The 24,489-nt window shown below is 39.1% G+C and overlaps 1 protein-coding gene across 1 annotated transcript in view; it reads right to left on the minus strand.

Annotated features, from left to right (window-relative positions):
- Positions 1-14,996: 14,996 nt before the first annotated feature.
- LOC108886022 (ephrin type-A receptor 5) overlaps positions 14,997-24,489 on the minus strand; it is a 60,821-nt gene continuing 51,328 nt past the window's right edge. Inside the window, exons 17-19 of the mRNA XM_018680621.2 lie at positions 22,239-22,432; positions 20,862-21,026; positions 14,997-20,557 (exon numbers count right to left, since the gene is read on the minus strand). Coding sequence (XP_018536137.1) covers positions 20,446-20,557; positions 20,862-21,026; positions 22,239-22,432 — 471 coding nt within the window. The 3' untranslated portion in view covers positions 14,997-20,445. The remainder of the gene's footprint in view (positions 20,558-20,861; positions 21,027-22,238; positions 22,433-24,489) is intronic.

A 24,489-nucleotide genomic window follows, 5' to 3' on the forward strand; every position in this document is an offset into this window, starting at 1 on the left:
GCAGATGGCAGCATTCCCTTCCACTTGCTTTTACCAGCAAACCTTCCTGCTATCTCAGCACTTTGCCACTAGTTGTCATTCTAGTTCAACAAAGAACAAAATTAATACACTAACAGTTTATGACCAACACATGAAAAAAACACTGTTAGTTGTCATTTTCAGTTATGTAGAGTTTCTAATAAATGTGGTAACTGTTCCTGTTTAATTAATTAATGGCCTCCCCTTTCATTATGTCAATAATTTCTATGACATGTACTGATTTAGTTTTGATCAGAAATGAGTAAGACATGCAAAACAACAGTACAGTTATTAAACAATGTCCTCTGCAGGTCATATCTCCTTTCTGAAAAGAGATCATTAATGTAAAAGACAATCTGGAGGCAGAGGAGTAAAATTACGTCAAACAGAAATAAAATATCATCTGTTTATATTTCATGACAGTTCAGTGGAAAGTAGGAAACACACTTAATAGATAAGTTATTCTCAGTGAGTTCTTGGCTGGCCTTTTTCTTATGATAATAATGAGCTGTCATCGTAAATATTATTTTACTCATGTGTTAATAATAGTTTAAACCTCTCATCTGACAGTTTTATATTTATTTATCCAGACAGTGAACATTAAAGATCGATATGGAGGACTGTGAAGAGAAGTAGGGCAAGAGCAGCACAGAAGGCAGGATTTAAACCCACAGCCTTCTTTTCAACATATTCTATCACTCAAAAAAAAAACAAAAAAACAAGGATGGATGATGAAACTTGGACTGGCAAACACAGCGCTTTGCTGCTCGGGGATATTGTGTCAAGGCTGGTGTCAATATTTTTGACACATAAAGAGAATGTATGAGGGTTTTTTTTGGGAGGGGAGAGATAAAATTTTTTCGTCAGGCGTTCACCTTTGGATGAACTCCCCAAAGTGAAGGCACGTTAGAAGTGAGGAGGAGGAGGATGAGAATGAAAGGTAGTGAAAATAGAGGAAGAATGAGGAGGAGGATAAGGAGGAGAAAGCAAGGCTCAGCTCCGTGTAAATCATCTGCATTGTTCTCCTAAAGCTGCTTGTGTGCACAAACACACACATTTATTGAAGCTGTCAGAACAGCATCAAGTGCACACACACACACACACACACACACACACACACACAAAAGAGAATCTCAGCCACAAACTTGCAATTCCTTGTTCCTGTCTTAGTTTGTCCCTCATGGAGATGTTTTTTAATGCACCATAATCCCCCTCTTTCCCCAGAACACATAAAAGAGATATCCTTCTATCTGTGTAAGTGGTTCTGACGGCCACCAGCTCATCACAAACACACACGCACACATAGACACACACACATAGAGCCGCCAGCTCATCAACATGCAGTTATTCCTTTGGTGCTGGATCGTAGGTTGTTAATTGGCTGCCAAACAGAATGTGTGTGTGTTTTTCTGCATGTGTGTGTGTGTGTGTGTGTGTGTGTGTTTGCGTCTGTACTGCAGAGCTGGGGTTGCTTAGACATTCCCGTCACGTCTCTGAGCCTCGATTAAGACGTTGCTCCAGTTTCGAACAGACAGACATGTGGGGAGGAGGGGAAGAGAGGTGGAGAGAGAGAGAGAGAGAGAGAGAGAGAGAGAGAGAGAGAGAGAGAGGTGGGGAGGATACAGCAGGGGGGGAAAGATGAGAGAATGCAAGAGGAAGAGAGGGAAGAGAGAAAGAGAGGTGATGAGGTGGGACTCTGCAAGGGGGGTGGGGGGGTGGGGGTGGGGTAAAGGGCAAGTGAGAGAGAGGTATGCTGCAGTAGTTCTGTGTGTAGGACCTGGAACTGATAACTCTCCTGTACTGCTTTGCTTATCTGTACTATAGAGTTGCAGAGTAGGAGGAGGTATTTTAGGCATCTAGAGTTCCAGTAGTGGAAGTTGTGCTCATTCTCTGAAAAGACAATGTTAGGGCATTTTGTCACAAACCTCTCCTGGTTTAACCTTCAGTACAAAAGAGGGGCATCTGGTTCTTGGCTGTAGGTTTGATTTTTGTGCCTTTCCTCTTTGTAACAATGGTGAAAGAAGGGTAACACAAACAGGTGGCATATGATCAGTGACAGCATCAGTGGTTTCCAAATTCCCAAAAAATACACATGTTTATGCTCAAGCGGCAAAGCCCTGTAGCCACCACAGGAATTATGACTCTTCCTCATCCATTGGCAGCTAAAGCGGAAGTAGTACAACATTGTTATAAAACCACAAAGTCCACAAATGGAAGAGGTTGGGGTGGCCGAATGGGTCAATAAAATGTCAGCTATAACACAAGAGACCACAGTTTGGTTCCTGTTTCCTACCAATGGTGGATGTTGGTTTTTTTTAACCATGACTGCAGATGTGTCACTGACCATAACCAAGTTATTTTTGTGCCTAATACCACTTTCAAACCACTTTTATATTAACAAAACCTTACAGTAAATTGTTATGAGATCACAAATACTTTTTTACTGTGATTTGTAGCAGTTGTGGTATGGACTGACAAATGATTCTGTCCTGCTGATAGGACGTCAAGGTAGTAGGTACACCCTGGACAGATCACCAGTCTGTTGCTGGGCTAACATACAAACAACAATTCACCCTCACATTCATACCTAAGGGCAATTTAGAGTCAACAATTAACCTAACCTGCATGTCACTGGAGGAAGCTGGAGTGCCTAGAGAGATACAGGGAGAACATGCAATCTCCACACAGAAAAGCCACCGGGCGAATTTTGAGGAGTTGTTGCACATGGCAGCCATTGTTTTCTGTCAGCCTACATACAGGTGATACGTATGTACATATAAACTCACGTCAGGACACATCACTGCCCAAATTCTTTAAGTCAACAGGCACTAACTCAAAAGCAAAGTTTTTAAAATATAATATTCATTCATATTCAGTCACTGGATCAGCACATTCCAGGCTCTGTACCTTGGTTACCTGTTCTACCTGAATGGGTAAAGAATGAATGATAACTGAAAAATACATCCTGTGAGAGCAATGACGCAACTTATACGTGATGCTGCTGAACACTGTTGCATTTTGGGCTTACAGGCATTGTAGCATTAACAGCCATATGGCATACCAAAATGGTAAAATTGATGGCTATGATATGAATTTAGCATACACTAAATAAGCTTAGATTATCCAGTAGACCACTGTGTTTCTGTGGTGAGGAACACTGAGGACATTGTTAAAAGAAAACTTTTGAGATGGGAATTCAGAGATTGGAAAAATACTTTCACAACCAGACACCCTTCATGACACAAAGAGACAGTGGCAAAAAGAGGAGGATAGGGGGCAAAAGGGGAAGAAGAAAAAAAATGGTACACAAAGAAATAGAAATGACACAAAAGACACACACACACACACACACACACACACACACACACACACACACACACAAATTTGCAGGGAGGGAGTAGAGTGATAATTTGAAGGTTATAGATTCTGAACTCTCGGTTTATGCCCTAATGAAGCCATGAGAGACCGGACGACGTTTCTAGGTCACACATACGCACTGAGTCACACGATACACAAATTTGCTCTTGATACTGTACACACACGTACACAGCATGCACAGATTTTACTGCAGATCGCCTGTTATGTAATCATGCCAGAAAAACAGAGAGACAGAGAAAGAGAGAGAGGATATGCACCCCTGCCTAATCAGACACCAGAAGACACACACATACACATGCACACACTTCTCACAGCTGTCTGTCAGACACAGACCGCGGCCATGTTGCTCTTTCCCAGCTGCAGCATCCAAATGGCTTGTTTTGGTTTGGCACTGACAAGTCATCATCTCTATAAATATTTTGATATCAACCAGAAAGTCTTTATTATTCATACCTTCTGAGATGGCGACAGTTGGTAACAAGCGACCTGATGCTTTGTTGCAGACATAAACAAAGCTTTGCAAGCTGACACTCAAGCGGCATGAGGTCAGTGGCAATGCAACCTTACAATTTCTAAACCAGTGACAGTAAAACTGACCATTAATAAGGAATTAAATGAAAGAAATCTAATTATACTATCTTGCCTAATTGGTCTCATTTGTTACATTTTTTTTCCTTTCTGTCCTCACATCAAGGTCAGGGGGTTAATTAGAGAGGAACCTGCTATCTTAGCTCTTTTGTGAATACTCTGTATTGTCCTGTATTGTCCATTGTCTTTTCTTTTCTGTGACAGTAAAAGCAAAAGTGACTATACTTTTGTGTACTATCTCTTTCTTTGTGGATTTTGGTGTGTGTGTGTGAGTGTGTGTGTGTGTGCGCGTCCGTGTGGAGAACTGTGGTCTGAGTGATCTCAAGGTGCTATCATGTTTGTTTGATGGAGGTTAATTAAATAGGTAATAGAAACCAGCCTGCTCTCATCACTATTGATTCACTTGCAGCACATAAGCACGCAAACACCAAGACACACACTCACTCTCACACACGCTCGCCCAATACCCTTAAGCCCCTGGTCTCTAAGAGGAGATGTCTGATACTCCCACATCAGCTATCAACAACCTTTCATGTTTTAATGGGTCTATTTAACCTAATCCGCACTAGCCCTCCATCCTTCAGCCCCACCCGCACAAATTCTTGACATCAGTGGCAGTCCAAATCCATGCACTCGAGTCCTTCACTGAAAAGTGCTTGTTTGATGAAAATCAAACAAATAATCCAGCAAAAGACCCATCCTCCATCACGAGCTTTCTCTAGTCCCTAAATCCATGAATCTGAAGCTGAGCCAAACCACAAAGAGGTGATGAAGACAGAGAGGGAGGACTTTTTCTACAAATTCAGCTATGACAACAACTCTGAATAATAAGGCTATTTCTGTATAACAAGGCTGAATTTTGTGTTTTCACGAACTGCTGTTGATGGGTCTGAGCAAATGTCAATGCTGTAAACCGAAAACAGAATAATGGACGACCAGCCAGTTGTCGTTGTGATGATGGAAACAAAATTCAATACCAGTGATTATTTTTGGAGATAAGTTGAGCCCCTCCTTTATTCACAGATCCACAAGCCATCAATCTGGAATGACATGGGGTTACAGATGCATTTGGGAGAGCAACTTTTATAAATTAAAGGGCCAGTTCCCCCAAATTACATAGACATGCAACATAACAGACACTCAATAATTCACTCAATAGTGAGCAGTAAATTGAGATTTTCAGACTCTTACGCTTCAGAATTCTTTTTTGCATCATCACTGACCATTGTAGGGTTACACAACAGCAATTTATATTTCTATCAGTCCCATTGTGGAACTTTTTAGGGCACTATATAATGCATACATTTACACACTCAGAATTCAGACTCTCAGTATCCACCCCTGAAAATTCTACTGCCACCCCAATAACACTTTCTTGTAGGAAAAAGTTTTTTAAATTTTATTTCAAATGTAACATTTTAAATAGTAATTTCAGTAGCACAAAAATCCCTGTGGTGGTGGTAAACACCTTAACACCTCTGCAAACAAAACCAAAATTACCTGTATGGCTCAACACCACTAGGTGTACTGTCAGTGATAAAATATGCTTTTTGTTGATTTTGTGAAAGAACTGACCCTTTAATAATTTTACTATGGCTCCAAATATCCCTTCCCTCTAAGCTGAATGTTGATGTTGTATTGTATGTACTTTGTTTCCCACAGTTTAGCTAACAAGAAACCCCTGAACACACAAACACGTCTATTTACATTTTCTAGTTATACATTTTGCATGTGGCATCTGTTTCAGTGACGAAATAAAGCGCCTGCTACCTTTTCAAAGTGCATCATTTAATCTAACACGACCGTCATAACCGCAACATGTTTCCCTGCTCCATGTGCGCCTTTGTTCTCTACATGCGTGTGCCTTTGTTCTCTGTAATGTGCATTGTTTGTCTGGGTATCTGTATGACAATGATTAGCCGTGATGGATGATAGTGACCCAATAATTGTGACAAGGACACAACATTAACATTGAAGTGCAGGACAATGGCAGTGCAGCTGCGTGGCTGCTGCATTATTCAGACAGGGGGGATGGATGGAAGAAAAAAAAAGGGGAAGGGGAGAAAAAGGGGAGTGGGAACAAGAGGAGACAGGAAGGAAGGATGAGATGAGGGACGCGAAGTGGGGATGGGAGTGGAGCTACATATAGAACGATTTATGGGGAGAAGTAGAGTAGTGGAGGAAAGGAGGGTGGGCAGATGGATGTATAGAACAGAAGGGTTGGAAAGCACTAGGTGGATAGGTTTCAAATGTACTCACAAAAAGAAAAATGTGAACATATCTGCAAGTGGTGTGTTGCATGAGAGTGGCATCATATGAAAAAGATGTCTTATACTGTGTACTTGAGGGGATTTACTTAAATATATATGAATTCTGAAGGGGTGATTCAAGACATGAAGTTGATGATTCAGTGTATCTAGAATGTAAAAGATTCATTACATTTAAAAACCAGAGGCTTCTATAATTTAGAGCCTGATTAAGAGTCTTCTCCGTAAAAAAAAAAAATAATCATAAAAAATAAGTCTAACCTTACTGTGGCTGCCATTGGGATGTTGTGGGTACAATATCTGACGTATATGTATGAAGTATATATGTGTGCCTATTTACTAAAAAAGAGGGAAGTCACATTTTAAAGGGCACAATGCAAATATTTGTGTATTTCATATAATGACATGATATGACATTAATTGCTATGAGAGCACATTTTAAAAACATATTCATTCTAATTTTGGGCCATTGTCAGATTCTCAGATAAGAAAAGGTCTCACTAATGTGATGAGCTAAGGCTACTGTAGCAACTCATTATTTCACCTATTCACCAGCGGTTGGCCGGCACATGTGGAGAAGACGTATTAAAACAACAATAAGACCACCACATACACACATACCATCCAGCCCCCACCCTCCCTGCTGAAGAGACTATTAGTAGAAATGCTATGGGGACACATACATGAAGGCTCTCATTGCCAGAGCACTGATCTGTAATCACTGCTGTCTTTTAACAAGGAATAAGGCAAACTGGGCCTAGAGGACTGGTTTATTGATCCCAAAGCTGTATCTTTTCATTCCATATCTGCAGCATCAAGAAAAATTTGAACAGAAAGTATAATAGCATGTTTACATTGCTGTCTAGACTTCAAAATCATGTGTTTTCCCCCCTCTAATGGAGAGAGTGGTTAAACTTGCTAGTAAAATGGTTAACATTTACTTATTTTTTGGCATTATGGACTAGGTTAGAAGGCTTTTGGCCACAGAGGTCGGGAGGTTCAATATTGCAGCTCCCTTTTTTTGGTCCTATCATGGTCTATTTTAAGTTTTACTCTATGTTAAAATTTGTTCCGTCTTGCCTTTGGTGTCAGCGAGCTGATAAAATATGCATGGTTTGGACTTTTCACCTTTCCGATTTTTATTCCTTGTATAAATCAAAGGAAAATGGAGCCTTTTATGGTTGGAGCTCATCCATGTTTGATGTGCAGCCAGGAGGGAGACCTAGATAATAGAAGCTATCAGAGACATACAGCGCTCTGAGTGTGTGTGTATACGTGCGTGGGCGCGGGTGTGTGCATGTGCATGCATGTGTGCGTGTCCTTTTTCAGATTCTGTTTCATTCCCAGGCATTAATGGACTTGAATGTATTATGACATACACTTTGAGAAGGTCTGACACTGAGCTAAATGGGTTCACACACACATGTGCACACATCTACACATACATGTGTGTATTTAATAACCATATTAAAAAAATTGACTGCAGTAAAATGCAACAACATGAGACAGAATCAGCCACTGCACCAAATGAGGTCAAGCAGTGCAAAATTCCCTTTTACTCTATTTCAGACAGATGTCAAAAAGCAGAACAACATTTGAAATGTGCTCTGAAATGCACTTGTCTTAACCTTATACATCATTCATTCATTCCTCATTCATTCAGACAAATTCATCCATTCAAAGCAATTCAAACATTCATTGATTTTTCTGCCAGGGAAGACTACCAAAATAAGACGAAAATACCTCTGGGGGAATGTCAATAAAGAACAAGCGCAAAGTGATCAAAGTACAGCAAAGCGATTCATCATCAGTGTGGATGATAACTGATCATCTGCAGGGGTTGTCCTTATAGAAACTTCACTCATATTTCCATCTGTGCATTTTGTCGAGACCCTTGGCAGTTCACTCTCGCTGTGGGTTAAAATCAATAGTCGTTTTAGAAACATGACTTAATAATGACTTATTACACACTGTAGTGAGCACTACTGGTGGAGTGAAGGTCAGACTAAGAAACCATTCCTTGGAGATTTATGTTCATTTGCAACTATTTTGCATTAGCTAAATATGTTTTGCCACCTGGGGTTTTATTTTTTAACCAACACAGCAGTGAAATCTTCATTTTGAACATATATGCAAACATTTGCCTATTCAAATCAGGAAAGACACAAATTAACATGTATGTAAATTAACATGTATGCAGAACCTAAATATAGAAAAGGTCAATGAAACATGAGCCCAGGCCTCAGGTGTTCAATGCTGAAACACTGACTATGCCAAGCCACCTTCACACATTCATTTTTGTCATACCATTCTGTGCACTGGTTGTGCATTGGCCAGTGAATGTATCCCACAATTCAAATTCATTGTATAGGCATGAAAATCCAAGGAGACAGGGTTTAAATGAGAGACACTTCATTACACATACGTGATGCATTGCACATAAGTGATATTAACAAATGTGCAAGAGACATACAGGGAGCCTGACCGAGAGAGAAATATCATCACATACTCAAATGGGTACACATACACACATACATACATACACACACACACACACACACACACACACACACACACACACACACACACAGTTTTTTTTTATTATTGAAATATAATATCTAGGTGATGCATTGCAGTCATTAGTTTGTCTATGCAGAGCACAGTGAATATTAAGATAAATGGGCTGTTTTTCACTGAGACCATGACATTCTCACAGCCATTAACTCCAGTTTATACAGATCTGAGGAAAACCACAAATTTTAATATCATATACTACAAAAAGTGGTGGTCCTGTTTAGGAAATTGCATTTTTGTGTAAAAGGAACAGAATCGCTACAGTGCATTTTCTGCTCTTTTGTGAGCTAGAGAATTTTGATTAAACTGAAATTTGAAAATGTGAGCCTAACCATCTTCTGCACCAACACTTTCTGGGATCAAACATTTGTGTTATCTACTGATTTTATTTGAATTTAAGTGAATTACATTGAACTTATTGGAGTTTAATGAACAGAAATTAACCTATTACACCCTGCCATATGCTGAAATAAACTCAACGAGTTGAATTAATTGAACATTCTGATTTGAGTGCATTTCTAAAAAGGCAAAAAAATATTTTTAACATCATAAATCAAAAATGTTGTGGCTTGATCAAACTGTGAGAAACATCTGGTCCTGCTGTCCCTCAGGACTTCTTCACAGTGGGTTGCTGCTGCTTCGCATTACTGTATGCAACATGTTAAACCCAGTCAGAATTACAAGTAGGTAAACAGCGCAAGCGCCACTGTAAGGGCCAAGGTTAATAAACAAAGTTATGTGGTTTAGCATGTGGCAGCAGCAGCAATGTTGTGAATCTGATATAAAGAGCAGCAACAAAACTTCTAACAAAGCCTTCAGCTTAGTTATTTGTAGGCATTTTAGTGATTTTTATTCCTCAGATGCTGAAACAGCAGATCCTCCATTCAAGACCAATGACATCACTCTGCAGTAGTACTATCGCTGTTTTGTTGCTGACCTGCCTTACTCGTTAAATAATTGATTACACTGATTAGTGACACTACTTATTGGCATTACATTGTAAGACAATTGTGCTAGGCTAATTTTTGGTTATTAGCTCAATTAATTTTACAGCAAAGCTGTCAAAGTAATGAAAGACATAAACCATTCCTTTAGGTTTTCAGTAAAAAATAATGAAGCCTGCAGAAATGTGTTTTAGAATTTGATCAGTGACTGTAATATGATTACTTAAATTGAATCATGCATCTTTATTACAGGAAAAAGTAAAGTGACTGTGGTCCATTTGTAACATGTCGTCCCCAACACTGCTACATACACATTTTGTACTCGCCCACAGTGAATGCACAAATTTATCCATGCATAGCGGGACTGATTACGGAGAATGTATGGCAAGCAGACGCTGTGGAGGATAATTCCCTTCCAGCTCTCAGTGGGTAATGTCAAAATAATTATCAGATGAGACAGCTCAGTGGGCAGGCAGCACCTCTTCATTATGGAGCAAGGTTGAGGGGGCTAACAACTTCCAAATGTAGCGGCGCACACCATAGAAGGCTTGACATGAAACCCTGCAAATCCTTTTCATGTTCATCCTTAGATTTTGCTGCTCTTTATTTTACCATTTCTCTTACATGATCCTTTCATGCATAGTATTATATCACAGCTGCACACAGCTCTGTCTCATGGACTTCAGCAAATGTTCACCACAAGTGAGCATTTTGATTTGTTCACCAGGTAAAAGGGTTTTATTTGCATATCAAGCATCTGCATATGCAAACAAGGTAGCAGGACTATTTAAATATGTGTTCAATATGTTTGAAATTAATATTGCAAATTACTATATATTTTGAGTTGCTTCGATAACCTAGAAAACACTAACAGACTAGATTATATGATAGAATAAAATTAAATACAGATCATGGAAATACATTAATGTTTATATTCATCTAGCTTTATTAAGGGGTGTGGCAGCTCTAGCTATGGAATGACCTGAGTCATTTTTTTTTGCAGGTCTAACAAATAAGCAATAATCATGACATATTTTTCTTTGCATCATATGCATTTTCATAAGGTCATTGCAATTGATTTCATCACTTAATATGGAAATGGGTTTGTGAGCATCGAAGAGAACCATGAACAATCTTGTCTTGGATAAAGATGCTTGGTTATATTTTTATAGAGAAAAGAGGAACAAAGAGTCAGTGCCCGGTGAAGTCAGTTAAAATCTGTGAATGTGTGTGTGTGCGTGTGTGTGTGTGTGTCAGACAGGCAGCGACAGACCTCATTAGACCAGCAAAATGACTACAGTATATGTGCGTATGTGCGTATGTGTGTGTGTGCTGTGTGTGCGAGGTACTGTAATTGTTATTAATATATTATCTTCCCGTGTCTCAGGTTAACTGCACTTTCATCTCACCTTGACCGACCTTCCACACACACACGCATGGATGCACATACACAAACTTAAACACACGCATAGAGCCAGTGGACTAAAGGGACTTCACATTAGGGACATTTCTGCTCATATGATTGACTGCTTCGAATAAAGGACCTTGGAAAAACATCTGGGCAAGTGACAAATACCTCCCTCTGGCTGCTTTTCTATGAAGGAGACAGATACTGGGGAGGGAGGAGGGAGGGGGGAGGGAGGAGGGAGGGAGGGAAGGAGAGAGAGAGAGAGAGAGAGAGAGAGAGAGAATAAGGGAGACTAAGAGAGAAGCCAATGTGTGTGTTGCGTTATCTCCAGTGCTACACAAAGACCTGCCAGACTGCTACCGTTGGCGAGATTTTTTCTCTCTCTCTCTCTCTCTCTCTCTCTCTCTCTCTCTCTGTGTGTGTGTGTATATGTGTGTCCTTGCCAGCCACTTGACATCACACAGCCCTCTCATGGCAGGCTTCTCGGATCAGTAGCAGAATGGATAAGGCTATTTACCACCAGCTTATTTGGTCCGGGTCAGACCTCTAGTAACAGTTTAATGGGTGTTGAGGGTGGCTGCTACACGGAGAGAGAAAGAGAAAGAGAAAGAGAGAGAGAAAGGGAGAGGGAGAGGGAGGGAGAGAGAGAGAGAGAGAGCGAGCAACTTTATATGCACCTTGGGCTCCCATCTGCATGAGAAGAGATTTTTAAAAATTACATTATGACAACTAGGAGGCCAGAAACTGGACGTTAAGAAACATACTTCAGGAGAATATGAGGAAAATATGTTTGTTTTTTTTTAATTAAATTTGAATTCATATAATCTCTTAAAACCATACTGAGCCTCTTTTTAATGCTGACAGATGGCTGTTGACTGTTCTAGTATTAGACTTCAGAGACACTTTCATTTTCCTGTTGAACTGATCATATGCTTCAGAGAGCATACTATGTAAACATTGTCTAAACACTGCAGGGATTTCAGTTTTGAAGTTATCATTATGTAAAACTAAATAAATATATAAAATAAAAATAATAAAAAATAATAAAAGTAAAATAAATAAATATATCCCAGTGTTTTGTTTGAGTTTTTAAAGGTTATTCAAAGGTGAAAAGAACACTGCATTTCATAAGTATGTACTGATTTGGGGCATTTTTACAGTAGTCTATCCAGTATGCAAGCATGTACACGGATAAACTGGAACACACCGAAAAGCCATTATTATTTCATCCTTGAGGATGATTCCTTCTTGGAAAAAAACAGTAAGTGTGAGGTAACCCCATGAAGCTTATAATTTCCCTGCAAGTTTCATCATTTTAGAAAGGCTAGGTCAAATTTCCTTTACAACAGCGCCGTCATTTTGAACAGCTATCCTACTAGAAAATCTGCACCAGAACCAGCTGGTTGACTGCAAAGTACTTCCTGCACCCATTTCCTGCTGGGCTCTTGTGATAACTTTTTTTTTCTTTAGACAAACAAATTGCATTAAAATGTAATAGTCGGCACACACACTATTAACACATTCAAACACAGGAATGCATGTATATACCAACAGACATACTGATATTCTCACATACTTACACACAGACCCATAGATTCACAGACACCCACGCAATCACACCTAAACTGACAGATAAGGTTCTACTGAAGGTCATTCATAATGATTAAAGAGGCGTCTCTGCAATGATTTTCAAATGACCCTTGGGACGCCTGGACCACTGACACCTCTTCACGAGAAAATTACTTTATCGCGCCCTGGGATACCTGACTTTAGACTGACACAGTGACAGTCTAATAGACAGCGAGACAGTAAAGAGTGTCAGACTGGGCCAGAGAGATGTAAAGGCAAAACAGAGAGCCAGACAGAAAGACCTAATAGAGTCACAAACTGAATGTCATGCAGATATGGAGATGTACAATACAAGCGTGTAACAGTCAAGCAGGCGGCGCCGGTCAAAGTGGAGAGCGCCAAACAAGCAGGCAGGTATGTGAAGACACGCATACATACATACAAAGAGACAGCCAGGCTAGCCCATAGCCAGAAACCTGTCCATCCATCCAAGAACAATCCCAGTCAGCACCAGTGGGAGCATGGCCCCAGTGCAATCTCAATACACACACACATACTCGCACACCCTGCAGCTCTTTTCGTCAAGCCGCTGATACAGAGGTTTTGGTAATAGCCACACTGATGGTGTGATGGCTAATTTCACCTTCATACACTTCATGTGTGTGTGAGTGTAGTAATCACCTTGAGCCATGCAGGCAGTGGAATCCCCAAGAGATCAGCAAGGTCTGATTTGACATCATAACACACATACACACAGCCATTTGGTGATGATATTTACATATAAACTATTGTAGCAGTGCAAGAACTGAGCATCACCTTCATGATTCAAGGTTATTGCAAGAATCATGAAAAGATATGTGAATTAGCGATTTTTTAAATGTATTACAAACAAGATTAAGCAGTCATTTTTATAGTAAAACCTGAGAATTAAGAATTTGAAATATAATCAATAATGAATGTTCACTACATTCTGTATGTGATTTTGTAAATAAAATCAGATATACTAGCCTTGAATAATACACTAATTGTTAGCAAGACTCTCACATTTTTGACTCTTTTGTGTGAGTGCGATCACACAAAAACATGAGCTGCTGACATCAGCAATTAATTTCAATGCATCTGACAGACACATCATTGCCAGGGCTTGCATCATCAGGTTTTAAAACATCATACATTTTACATAAACCTCGCAGCTCATTATCACTATAACCCAGCAATGAACTGCATTCTACTTGATTGTGTTGTCAGCCACGATGCACCACTGACAATGAGTTTTACCAGATAGCTCAGCACAAAGATGGAAACAGTGTTAGGCTATTTAGTGAGACTTTCTTTTCTTATATTCTTTCCCTAGATCAAAAGCTGTCTCTGTGTTCATTTATCCATCTGTCTCCAGCTATTCCTCCTTCCCACCCTTTATCTGGACAAAGAGAAAAACTGCTAACTAGCTCCCTTGTTACCCTGACAATTGGTATCTCAACCAATAAACCATGTCTAATTGCATTGCTGGGAAACATCTTTTAGCAATTACATTGTTTGGCTAAATTACCTCATTACATAGAAACAAACAAGGGATATACACACAGACAAAAAAGATAGCAAATTCTTAGAAATTACATTAAAATAAAGTTCACAGTCAATAGTTCAGTGAATTGGTTGGTGAATATTAACAGCAAAACCAGTAAGAGGCTACAATCCAAGCAGCAGTATAGATGAGACATCATTTCATTACTAATTAGAATATATTCTATGATTCACTCCTAAAATGCATTTCTGACATTTGCCTCTTCCTACAGGGTAAACTCAAACATGTATGGAGACGTCATTGAGGGCACAGAACATGCTAGTTATGCTAGTGGTACTTTGAGTTACATACTAATGGCAACATGCTCACAATGACAGTATTGACGTGCTGATGTTGTATGTTTAGTAAATTATGTTAACCGTGTTACCATATTAGTTTAGCATGTTAACATGCTAACCTTTGCTAATTAGCACTAGTGTCAGGAGGTTTGAATATTGTTTAGGAAAGTTTCAAGGGGCAACAAGTCCATACGAGAATGGATAACAGCACCAGCTGAGTTGAGTTGAATTTGCACCATTTATATGGCTTTGCAGAATGGTTGAGTAATGAATGAATGGTTCCAGCATCATGCATGTGTAGCTAATGTTAGGCCAAAATAAAGCAACAATTAATCAAACCCCTATCTGCATATGTAAGTGATCAGACAAAAAAAGGTCCACCAGGAGTTGATTTTTAAAAAGTTTTATTGCAAAAATAGAGAATTTGATAACACACTACAAAAACATCAACACAAACATAATACATGACAGTCTTAAAGACAAACCAATAGCACATCAATAGCTAAGTATTCTTACTGTGCTTTCAATGAATCACAAAACAGTTCATTGTTCAATTCAATTGTTTAAAACCTTATGTGTGAGTTACCAATAACATGTCACATAATTGTCTTTGACCTGGGGAACATCTAATAACTGCATACCTGCTTTTGTATGTTGACACTTGGAGTGAAAACCATTTTTTCCTAAGACCGTATGTGTCATGTCCCTATAAATATACCTATGTACCTATTTTCCACTTCCTGAGAAGTATACAGTTGCAAAGTGGGCGGGGCCATTGTTAAGAAGCATTTTTCCCACTGCAAATTTGCATTTGAAGGTTTACTTTAAACAAAAATCTTAAATGTTACATGAACATAAAACCTTGGGTATGATGTTGTCTGATACTATTATATTGGTTATAAATTTCAACTCACAATAGCTCTACAGTAGTAGTTTATTCCCTCAATGTGGTTTGTCAGATGGAACACAATACTATAATATCCACATGCCTCACTGGCTGTTGCTGTGACAAAGATGTCAGCTAGAAATGTGAAATCAGTTCAAGCTTATTCCAAACTTCCTGGCAACCAGGAACAAGACTCTTGATGTATACAGTCTTGTAACATTGACTTCATCTGCACAGTTGCTCTTTGTTGCAGCTCAACTCAAATCAACTCAACTCAGCTTTAAAAAAAAAAGTATTTGAAATGCTAGTCCAAAAAAGTATCTCTGACCAAGGAAAACATTAGAACTGTTGCTACCAGAGCCCTGGCCCTAGATATAACCCCGCCCACTTCTCTGCTTTATTTCTTTGGTTTTTAAAGATACCAAAACATGTTTTTTCCATCATGTTTAAGTGTCTTAAAACCATTTAGATGTCAGTGCAACCTTATATGGTTGTTATATCGCCATGCATTTGTGTATGCAAATAAGATGTTTTTGCTAATAATATCAGGTGTCAGGTATTGCTTTTGTACATTTGCTAGAATTCCTTAAAACCAATGGTTTATGCAGTACTTTTATGATGGAGCCAATTCCAACAAACCAGTGTGTACAAATGCAAGTTTCTGTGTATATTGGTGTGTAGTATACTGTATATAAATAAATCATACCTGTTTCTGAAAGTCCATTTTAAAGAACACTGAATGTGTTCTAAGATTTAATTTGACATTACAAATTGGTCCCTGCATACACTCTTCACTACATGGTTGATGGAGTTCCAACTGACATTGTAGAGTAACAACACATTAATTAATCTTTGCGTCTTTGCTGGTTTGCTGTGCTTTGCTTCTTCCTGCTAAATGAGAATTGCTTTGTAAGATGTGGCCAGGATAAAATAATACTATTGCAAAAGTGCTGAGAACAAATTATTTGAATTGATGAAGATATTTTGTGCGGAAACACCTATCAACTGTGTATTTATTGTTTATTGGCAACAAATCAATACCCGTTTTCAAATGTTTGTACTAATCGGTAGTAATGCTGAAATGCCACAAATGCTGTCACAACAAAATGTCCGACTGAAGTTTGTTGACATCTAGGGCTAGTATTATTGACCTCTTGTACAAAATCATATCTTCTGCTTACTGTCTTAAAAGATTTCCGTAAAACCCTGTGCTTACGTTCTGAAGGTGTATAGTTGTGCCGTACATGAGGAAATGGTGCTCTACATCAGTGATGCTTTAGCTTTCCATATATATAGCTTTGATTTGTTTTTAAAAATATTACCAATGCCTTGTGCTTAACTGTCAAATTTTACACCATGGGAAGCATTGAGAATATGTAGTGATATAATGAGCATCAGGGAACACAGTAATTATAGCAATTATATAGTAAATCATTAAGAAAACCTTTGACGCTAAAAAGTCAATCACCTATAGACATTTTAGTTAAACAAAAGGGCAACAGTTTTCCCATAAAGTGCAAATTAAATTAGTTCCAACATACACATTGTCTGACATTCTTCTTATTGCCTGTAGATATTGTTGGCAAAAAGTAAATACTGTAGAAAATTTGGGGCACAACTGGGGCATAGCATTTTGGCAGGGGAGGAAATAATGGTGCTCAAAAGATGAGAGGCACTTATAAGGGTGTACTATTCACCAATTGTTCATGCCCCAGGCATAGGTTTTAGGTTAAAAATCAAACTGCAAAGGGTGGTTGTAAAAAGCCAATAACATGAAATTTCGAAGGAATCAAAACACTGTGAAATTTCATCAAATGCCTGTGGTATTCATCTGAAACATTAATTGAAAGCAGGCTGAGTGATAATTTGAAAGTACCCAGCCCAATTACTTTCACTGTACATGCCTTACACTGTCTACTATAAAAAAGTGCACCATATTACTGATGCATTCCCCACTTCAACAAATGAACATCAAGCGAACTTTCACTCTGGTAGAACATTTTGACTTTTAAAAACTCATAACTATGTAGAATATCAATTGGGACCATTCCTTATTCACATTATTTTATGAAACCAGTCAAGAAGTATGATCTTGATCTTGACACCTTGACACATGACTTTTAACACCAGTTAATGAGGCCTTTTACCTTGATTCTACTTAGGTGCAGGTCTGAGTATTTAAAAGACAAACATGTTCCAAATAAAGTGAAATACCCCTTTAACCTTACATTCTTCTTCTTGTGTGCTTTTCTATGCTCTTCATACAGTCAGGTGATACCACCTCTTATAAAACTAACTTTACAATCTCATTTCATTTCCACTCCATGCCACGGCACTAGCAGTACACTGTGTATAATCAAGAAAAATATTAGCATATCATCTGCAAAGAGAATATATACTGTCAGAACTCAGTTCCTGCTTCAGCTGAACACTATGGTGAACAGGGTCAAGTTTTAGCAATAAAGCACTGAGTAGTAATGTCTAATATACCAAGGAGAAGTAAAACAAGGGCTTTATTATTGACATCATTGTATAACTAGACCATACCATATACCAGAGGTTCTTATATCAGTCCCTGTGCATACTTCTCCTGCTTTTAGAAACTACAGAAGCCAGTTGAAAATATCTGTAGGTCTTGCATCAGAACTTGAAATGAAACACAATCATCAACAACATAATATGAATATTGATCTGTCTGCATACCCGGCCTTCTTAGTTGGAGACAGATGTGCTGGTTGCCCCCACCTGACATTGGCCCGTGTCAAAGTAGCAGGAATGCTGATTTTGAATATTTGTCACTATTTACTAATGTATACTACTCTTAATCAATACCAACTTGTCCACGTGATGGTAGACATAAGAACGATGCTCCCTGCTTTAAATATATAATACATTATATACATGAAAGACGTGGGCAGAGCTGCTCAGTAGTCCACAAGAGTATTATGATGAAACACAAACTGTCTACATCATTTTTGCTCATTTCTTTAAACAAGTATAAATAAATAAATGATTATCAAGTTGATCAATATTGCCTCCTTACTTTCAGCAGTCCTGTTAAGAGTGAGGTTTATTGTGGTGTAGCAGATGTGTGGGGCAGACAGATTTTGCGGCACGGTGAACTGAACAGATTGCTGAGCGTTTTCTGCCGTACCTGAAGGTTGTTGGTTCTAAGTGAAGGCTCCATGAAGATCTGAGTGCACTCTTGAGTGAAGGCTGCATTGGAATCCCAGAAGATAGAGAGGTTCCTTTAGAATCTGAGTGAAGGTTCCTTTAGAATATCAGTAAACAGTCCCTCTAGAGTCTGTGCAATCTTTTCCATGAGAGTCTGAGTAGCAGATCCATTATTATTTGAATAAATACTCAATCACGATCGACTGAACATTCCATGAATTTCCATGAATGAAACTTCCATTGGATTGAATATTACACTGGATCCTACTAAATGTGCCTTTGGGCATGATGTGGTATTTCCAGTACAATCTGTGTGACTGTTCCGTATGAATGTCCAGTGTTGCTGTTAGAACCTCGGTAAAGGTTTATCAGAATCTGCATGAAAGCTGCAATACTGAAGAAAGGTTCCAGTTGATTCTCAGTAAACAGTTCTGTTAGACTCTCAGTGAAGCTGTGAGACTGATTTTAGATGTTGCTAGAATATGCATGAAGGTTCCTCAGAATTGGAGTGACAGTTCCATTAAAATATGAGTGAAGTAATCAAGTATATGAAGGAATTTTCTGAGTGAGTTCTGTAGGAACTAATAAAGATCTTCGAGGAGATTCTCACAGATTTTCAGAACAAAGATGACAGAAACCCAGCTGAATGTCTTGTACAATCTGCAACTTCATTTAGAAGCTGGTTTTAAGGACCAGAATGGTTCTATTGCCACATTCTATCCATTTTTAACAGCATTTACATATCAAACTACAACAGTTTGATGCTGCAACTGAACATTGTGTTCTGTGTAGTGCTATACATTCAGCATGAAGAACAGATATAGAGTATTCCAAAGCCTAAAGCCTTGTATCTTTTAACACTTTTCCTCTGTAGGCTCAATAAGACCCAATTTTAAATGTATTCCCCTTTAAACAATGAAGGTTGCATTATGCATTCTTGTCTTGTGTTGCTTTGAAAGGTAATGAAGAATGTGATACTGAATATGAGTGTGGACTTTCCATGATTTGCGCAGCAGAATTACAGCTGCAGTCTTGTGACATGAGACAGGAAAACAAAAACCAAAGCACATCAACAGGGCAAAGCAAAAATGTAAACTAATGAAGATTTTGCTCTTGTGACCCATTATTACATGTTTACGCTGCCTGAGAATGGTGTCCAATTCAATGATGCCTGATGGAACTGTACTTCCAGAGAAAACTGCCACAGAATAAACCAGTGTTGTTCAGATCCACTGGGCTCAGATCACCTGAGACAGGCTGAAAAATGTCAGTTTGAGCCCGCTGCATGAAACTCCCATGTTTGTGATACAGACAAAAAGTGCTGACTGCTTTCAGAGCCATCTGCAGTCTTACGTTTCATGCCTGATCTGAGATATTCCAAACAGTGCACAAGATAACAGAATCCCCAAGATTCACACAAATGGAATAATTAGAATGAAAAGTCTTCACTTGAGCTTAATGCAGTTCAGTTCATTTATCTTTCCATCATCTCCCCCTCATGTAGGACCACTCAGTTCAGTTCAGTTTGGTTTAAGTCCTGCAATGTCAAATATCCCCAGTGACACCACAAGCAAACTCCACACAAAACCACAAAAATGTGATCTCCAGTTTAGATCCATAAACACTGGGTATCCTTGTCCGTAGAAAGTGCTAAGCCGCTCTAGGTCCAACAGCAAATCTGAGTCTTTTCGTCACATACTAGGTCCATATATTGTGTTTACGTCTATGTGTGTGTGTGTGTGTGTGTGTGTGTGTGCGCGTGCCTGTACATATGCATCAGATGTTTACAGTAGAGTTGGTGTTGTTCATATGGACTCTCATCTCCTGAATGCTAGTGATGATTTTTTTCTGATGTCCAGCCAGATTCACGCCTACTCTCCGCAAATCCCTGAAAAACAGCATACAAACAACAGGCACTTGTTTATCAAACAGTCATGTATGAGTGCACTCACACTTTAAAAAAAAAATGTTTCTTCACATGGTTTATTTGTAATGTTTTAGAGAGCCTGATTAAAGCACTCTGTTCCCAGAGTACTGTATGCATAGGTCATACACATTTTTTGCAGCTATCTCTTTCTTCATAGAGACTCTCAGTTCTAAAAGGGATGCTGGTGTTGTAGAACATTTTTCACAGGCTTGCATTCTCATGTCATATGGTTTGTATATGTCTGCATGTACTTAAGTGTCCTTACTCTGATGTCATCTGAGCCACTGTTTCCAGTGACGAGTAACCACCTTCCATGAAGAGCTCAGTGTAACGACCCATCTTGATGGAATCGAGCCATTCCCCTACAGTCTGGCTCCGAGTGCTACAGTCCCCTTCTACACTGGCGTGCTCCACTAACAAGTTGGAAACCCTGTTACATGAGTAGAGACACAGTAAACAAAAGAGTAAGACAGTAATCAAATTAAAACACAGGGTTATACATGTATTTTTTCATCAGGATCGATTAAAAGAAGATTAAAAGACTTTATCTGCACAAGCTATATTTCACATCATTATCATTAATGTAAAGGACAGGAATTCACTGTGCAATCAACTGCATTTTGAAGCTCAGTGCATAGCTCCTGACAGTTACCAGTGATGCTTCATAATGTTAGTTATGCACAATAAAGCTGAAAATGCTGTCCATTCAAAACGCTTTGTCATTCAGCTCACTCTTCATGCTACAAAATAGAGTTCTACATGCTATCAAACAGAAATGTTCATGCTAGCTAACAATATTCTCCACGCTACAGCTAGAATGGACTGTCATGTGCAAACAAGGGCAAGCCCTGTTGGCGTCCCTTTAATTTGGCTAACTGGCTGGCTGTTAGCTATGGTATTGATTTATTAGGCAGCTTCATGTGTGTGTTAGTGTGTGTGCAAGTTGAAAAGAGAAAAAATATCTCACATTATTTCATTATTTCTGTGAAGAAAATAAGGTAATGAGGGTGTCTGACTAAATGTCTGCTTCAGAGCACTTATAGCAATTTCATACCATTATACACTAATGCAATGCATATACATAGCGGGGAAATACCAATTGAATGTTCAAATGGTATGATAATCACAGGACACTGCACTGAGTACACTTCACACTAATGCGTAGTTTTAAGAAAATTGAGCCATTTATTTCTTCATTATTTCTCTGCTCTTCTTTGCTGCCACTCAGGAGTCAGAGACTATGTCCATCTTCATTTAATTATGAAGCTACACAATACTTCAGAGGAGACTGTATTTACATTTCATTTGAACGATGATGGGTCTATTAGCTTGCAGTGCTGGTTTAATTGACTTAAGAACGAACAGGTCAATTAAAACACAACATATTTTCAAGGCTGAAAAAATGTGTCATGTCCTTGGCCAACATACATATCAAATTAAAACAGCATAAATTTAAGAAAATGCTCAAATTCATACATCTGTGTAACAGTTGGCTGTCTGTAGCTTAAATCCAAAAATGTCAGTATCTGTGTTGGCCTTCAAATAAAATTTATGTATAAATAAATAAAAAGACTGCCATGTGTATTCAATCAGTCCAAACAGATATGTAGATATGTTTTTGTTCTGTGGTGTGAGGTCCCACCTGTGTGAGGAATTGACCAGTTTTTTTAGTGAGCTGGGGTTGCGAATGAGTTTGTCTAGTAGACAGACAATCTCATCAAACTTGGGGCGGTTGCTGCGTTCTCGCTGCCAGCAGTCCATCATTAGGTGGTACAGAGCCTCGGGGCAGTCCATAGGACCCGGCAACCTATAGCTTTCCTCTATTGCTTTTATTACCTGCAGATAGACATAGATAGGAGGTTGGTTTATTAAAAAGCACAGTCAGAGTAATGAGTGTGAGAATGAGAGTAATGACAGTTAGAGAAAGAGAGATGGAAAATACAAGAAAATCTACTTTATGGCCAGAGTGAGAGAGCAACAGCGAATCAGTGTGCGGAGAGGACACAACCTGTTTTTACACCTGAACATGTAATAACTTTTCCACAACAGCACCATGATGCACCTCAGCAAGGTGATGTTACTTCCAATTTGAATTCACTAGAGCGAGATCCTGATTTCTGATACTCGCTCCAGGGATGCTCCTGTTCTCTTATCTTAAACCTCCATGAAGTTAGCAAAGAACAACAAAGTAACACATCATAAAATCATTATTTGTCTATTTGATATGCTGCGTAGCCCAGTTAATAATTTCTGCAAGTAACAAGATGCAACACTGAATCACAGAAATAATTTTTTTTGAGGGGGGGTGCTTGAGTTAGATGAATAATAAATAAACCCCAGCTCTCTCTGTTGGACGCTGCAATGGAAAGCAGGCTGGAGTTTTCAGCCTAGTTCTGCCAGTGCAAGACACTGGAGGGAATTGATTTGTTGAGTTCATGACAGCCTTTACTTGTGTCAAATTCACACAAAAGACAGACGTGATAGCACTCCAATACACATGTGTGCATGAAAGCACACGTAGACACACCAAAGAGAGAGGCGCAGCATCAAATCATCGCTGCTCGCTGAGAAGGAGAAGAACTACACATAGCTGACTGGCAGGGAGGAAAGATCAGAGGAAGAAAATGAGAGACTGAGGTGGGAAAAAGAAAGAGAAGGCAGACGAGAGACAAGAAAGAATACAGAGACAGAGACAGAGGTTGCATTTTTGAGAGACAAAAGAGAGGATGAGAGAAAGAAGTGAGGAGGAAAGGCAGAGAAATGGGAAACAGAAGGAGAGAGCTTAGAAAGTGTGTGTGTGTGTGTGTGAGAGAGAGAGAGAGAGAGAGAGAGAGAGAGAGAGAGAGAGAGAGAGAGAGAGACTGCACTTTCTTGCACAGATCAGAGAAAATCCAGCATAACGCTTTCAATTAAACATCAAACGTCTTCTCCTCTCCTCTCATCCTCCTCTCCTCTCCACTTCTCCCCGTCTCTAGACTTCTCGAGACAGACAGCCTAATAACCAAAAGGAGGAGGGAGGGGTCTCAGGCAGGGGATGAAGAGGTCACTGGAGGGCTGTGCGTGCATATGTTGCCTATGTGTGCGCGTGTGTGTGTCTGTGGGTGGGAAGTGAGCACCTGTGTGTGGTGTCAGAATCAAATGCTACATTCTCACTGATCGCCATGTGACACAATTGCAGATCTCACCATTAAAGCGATCTCTGGGCTGCACTATAATGCAGGCACTACCCTCTCCTTCGCTTTTCATCATCCCATTCTTCTCTGACTCACATTTCTTCGTCTCTTCTTCCTGAGTAGAGCTAACTCGCTACCAGCCACTCATTTACAAGTTTATAATTTTGCATTTGGACTTTTTTTTTTTTTTTTTAAATATCATGCCGTGACTGGGAAATAAACGTCTGCATTTTGTTCACAAGTGATCTAAAATCCTTTAACACCTATGGGTGATCTATAGCCCAAGCAAGCCAAGCTATTTTCCCTGACACATTTTTCTGCTTAGCACTGCATCTCCTTGCGTATTCACCTGTTTCACCCTTTTGCTTACGCACACCTTTTTCTACACCCCACAGTGTTCATTGTCATTGTCCAAACTTTGCAGTAACAGATTTATAATAATAGGTTCCTGCACAGCCCTCCTTATTTCTAATCCATTCAGCCTCCTGACAGGAAACATGTATATTTCACCTACACCTTCTTTTACTCCCTCAACATCACCATCTCCCTTTAAATGTTCCCAAGGAACAATGCACTTGGCTTGTGCTAACATTTTCTACTCTAATGCAAGTACACACTTGGATACAAACTGAAAAGACAAAAATATCAGTGATTTCATGCTGCTAGTGTACACCTTTACAGTACTTGAATCATGTGTTAATTTGTGTATAACTTACTTTT

This window comes from Lates calcarifer, linkage group LG9, assembly GCF_001640805.2.
Source record: "Lates calcarifer isolate ASB-BC8 linkage group LG9, TLL_Latcal_v3, whole genome shotgun sequence".
In the NCBI taxonomy this organism is placed as follows: Eukaryota; Metazoa; Chordata; class Actinopteri; family Centropomidae; genus Lates; species Lates calcarifer.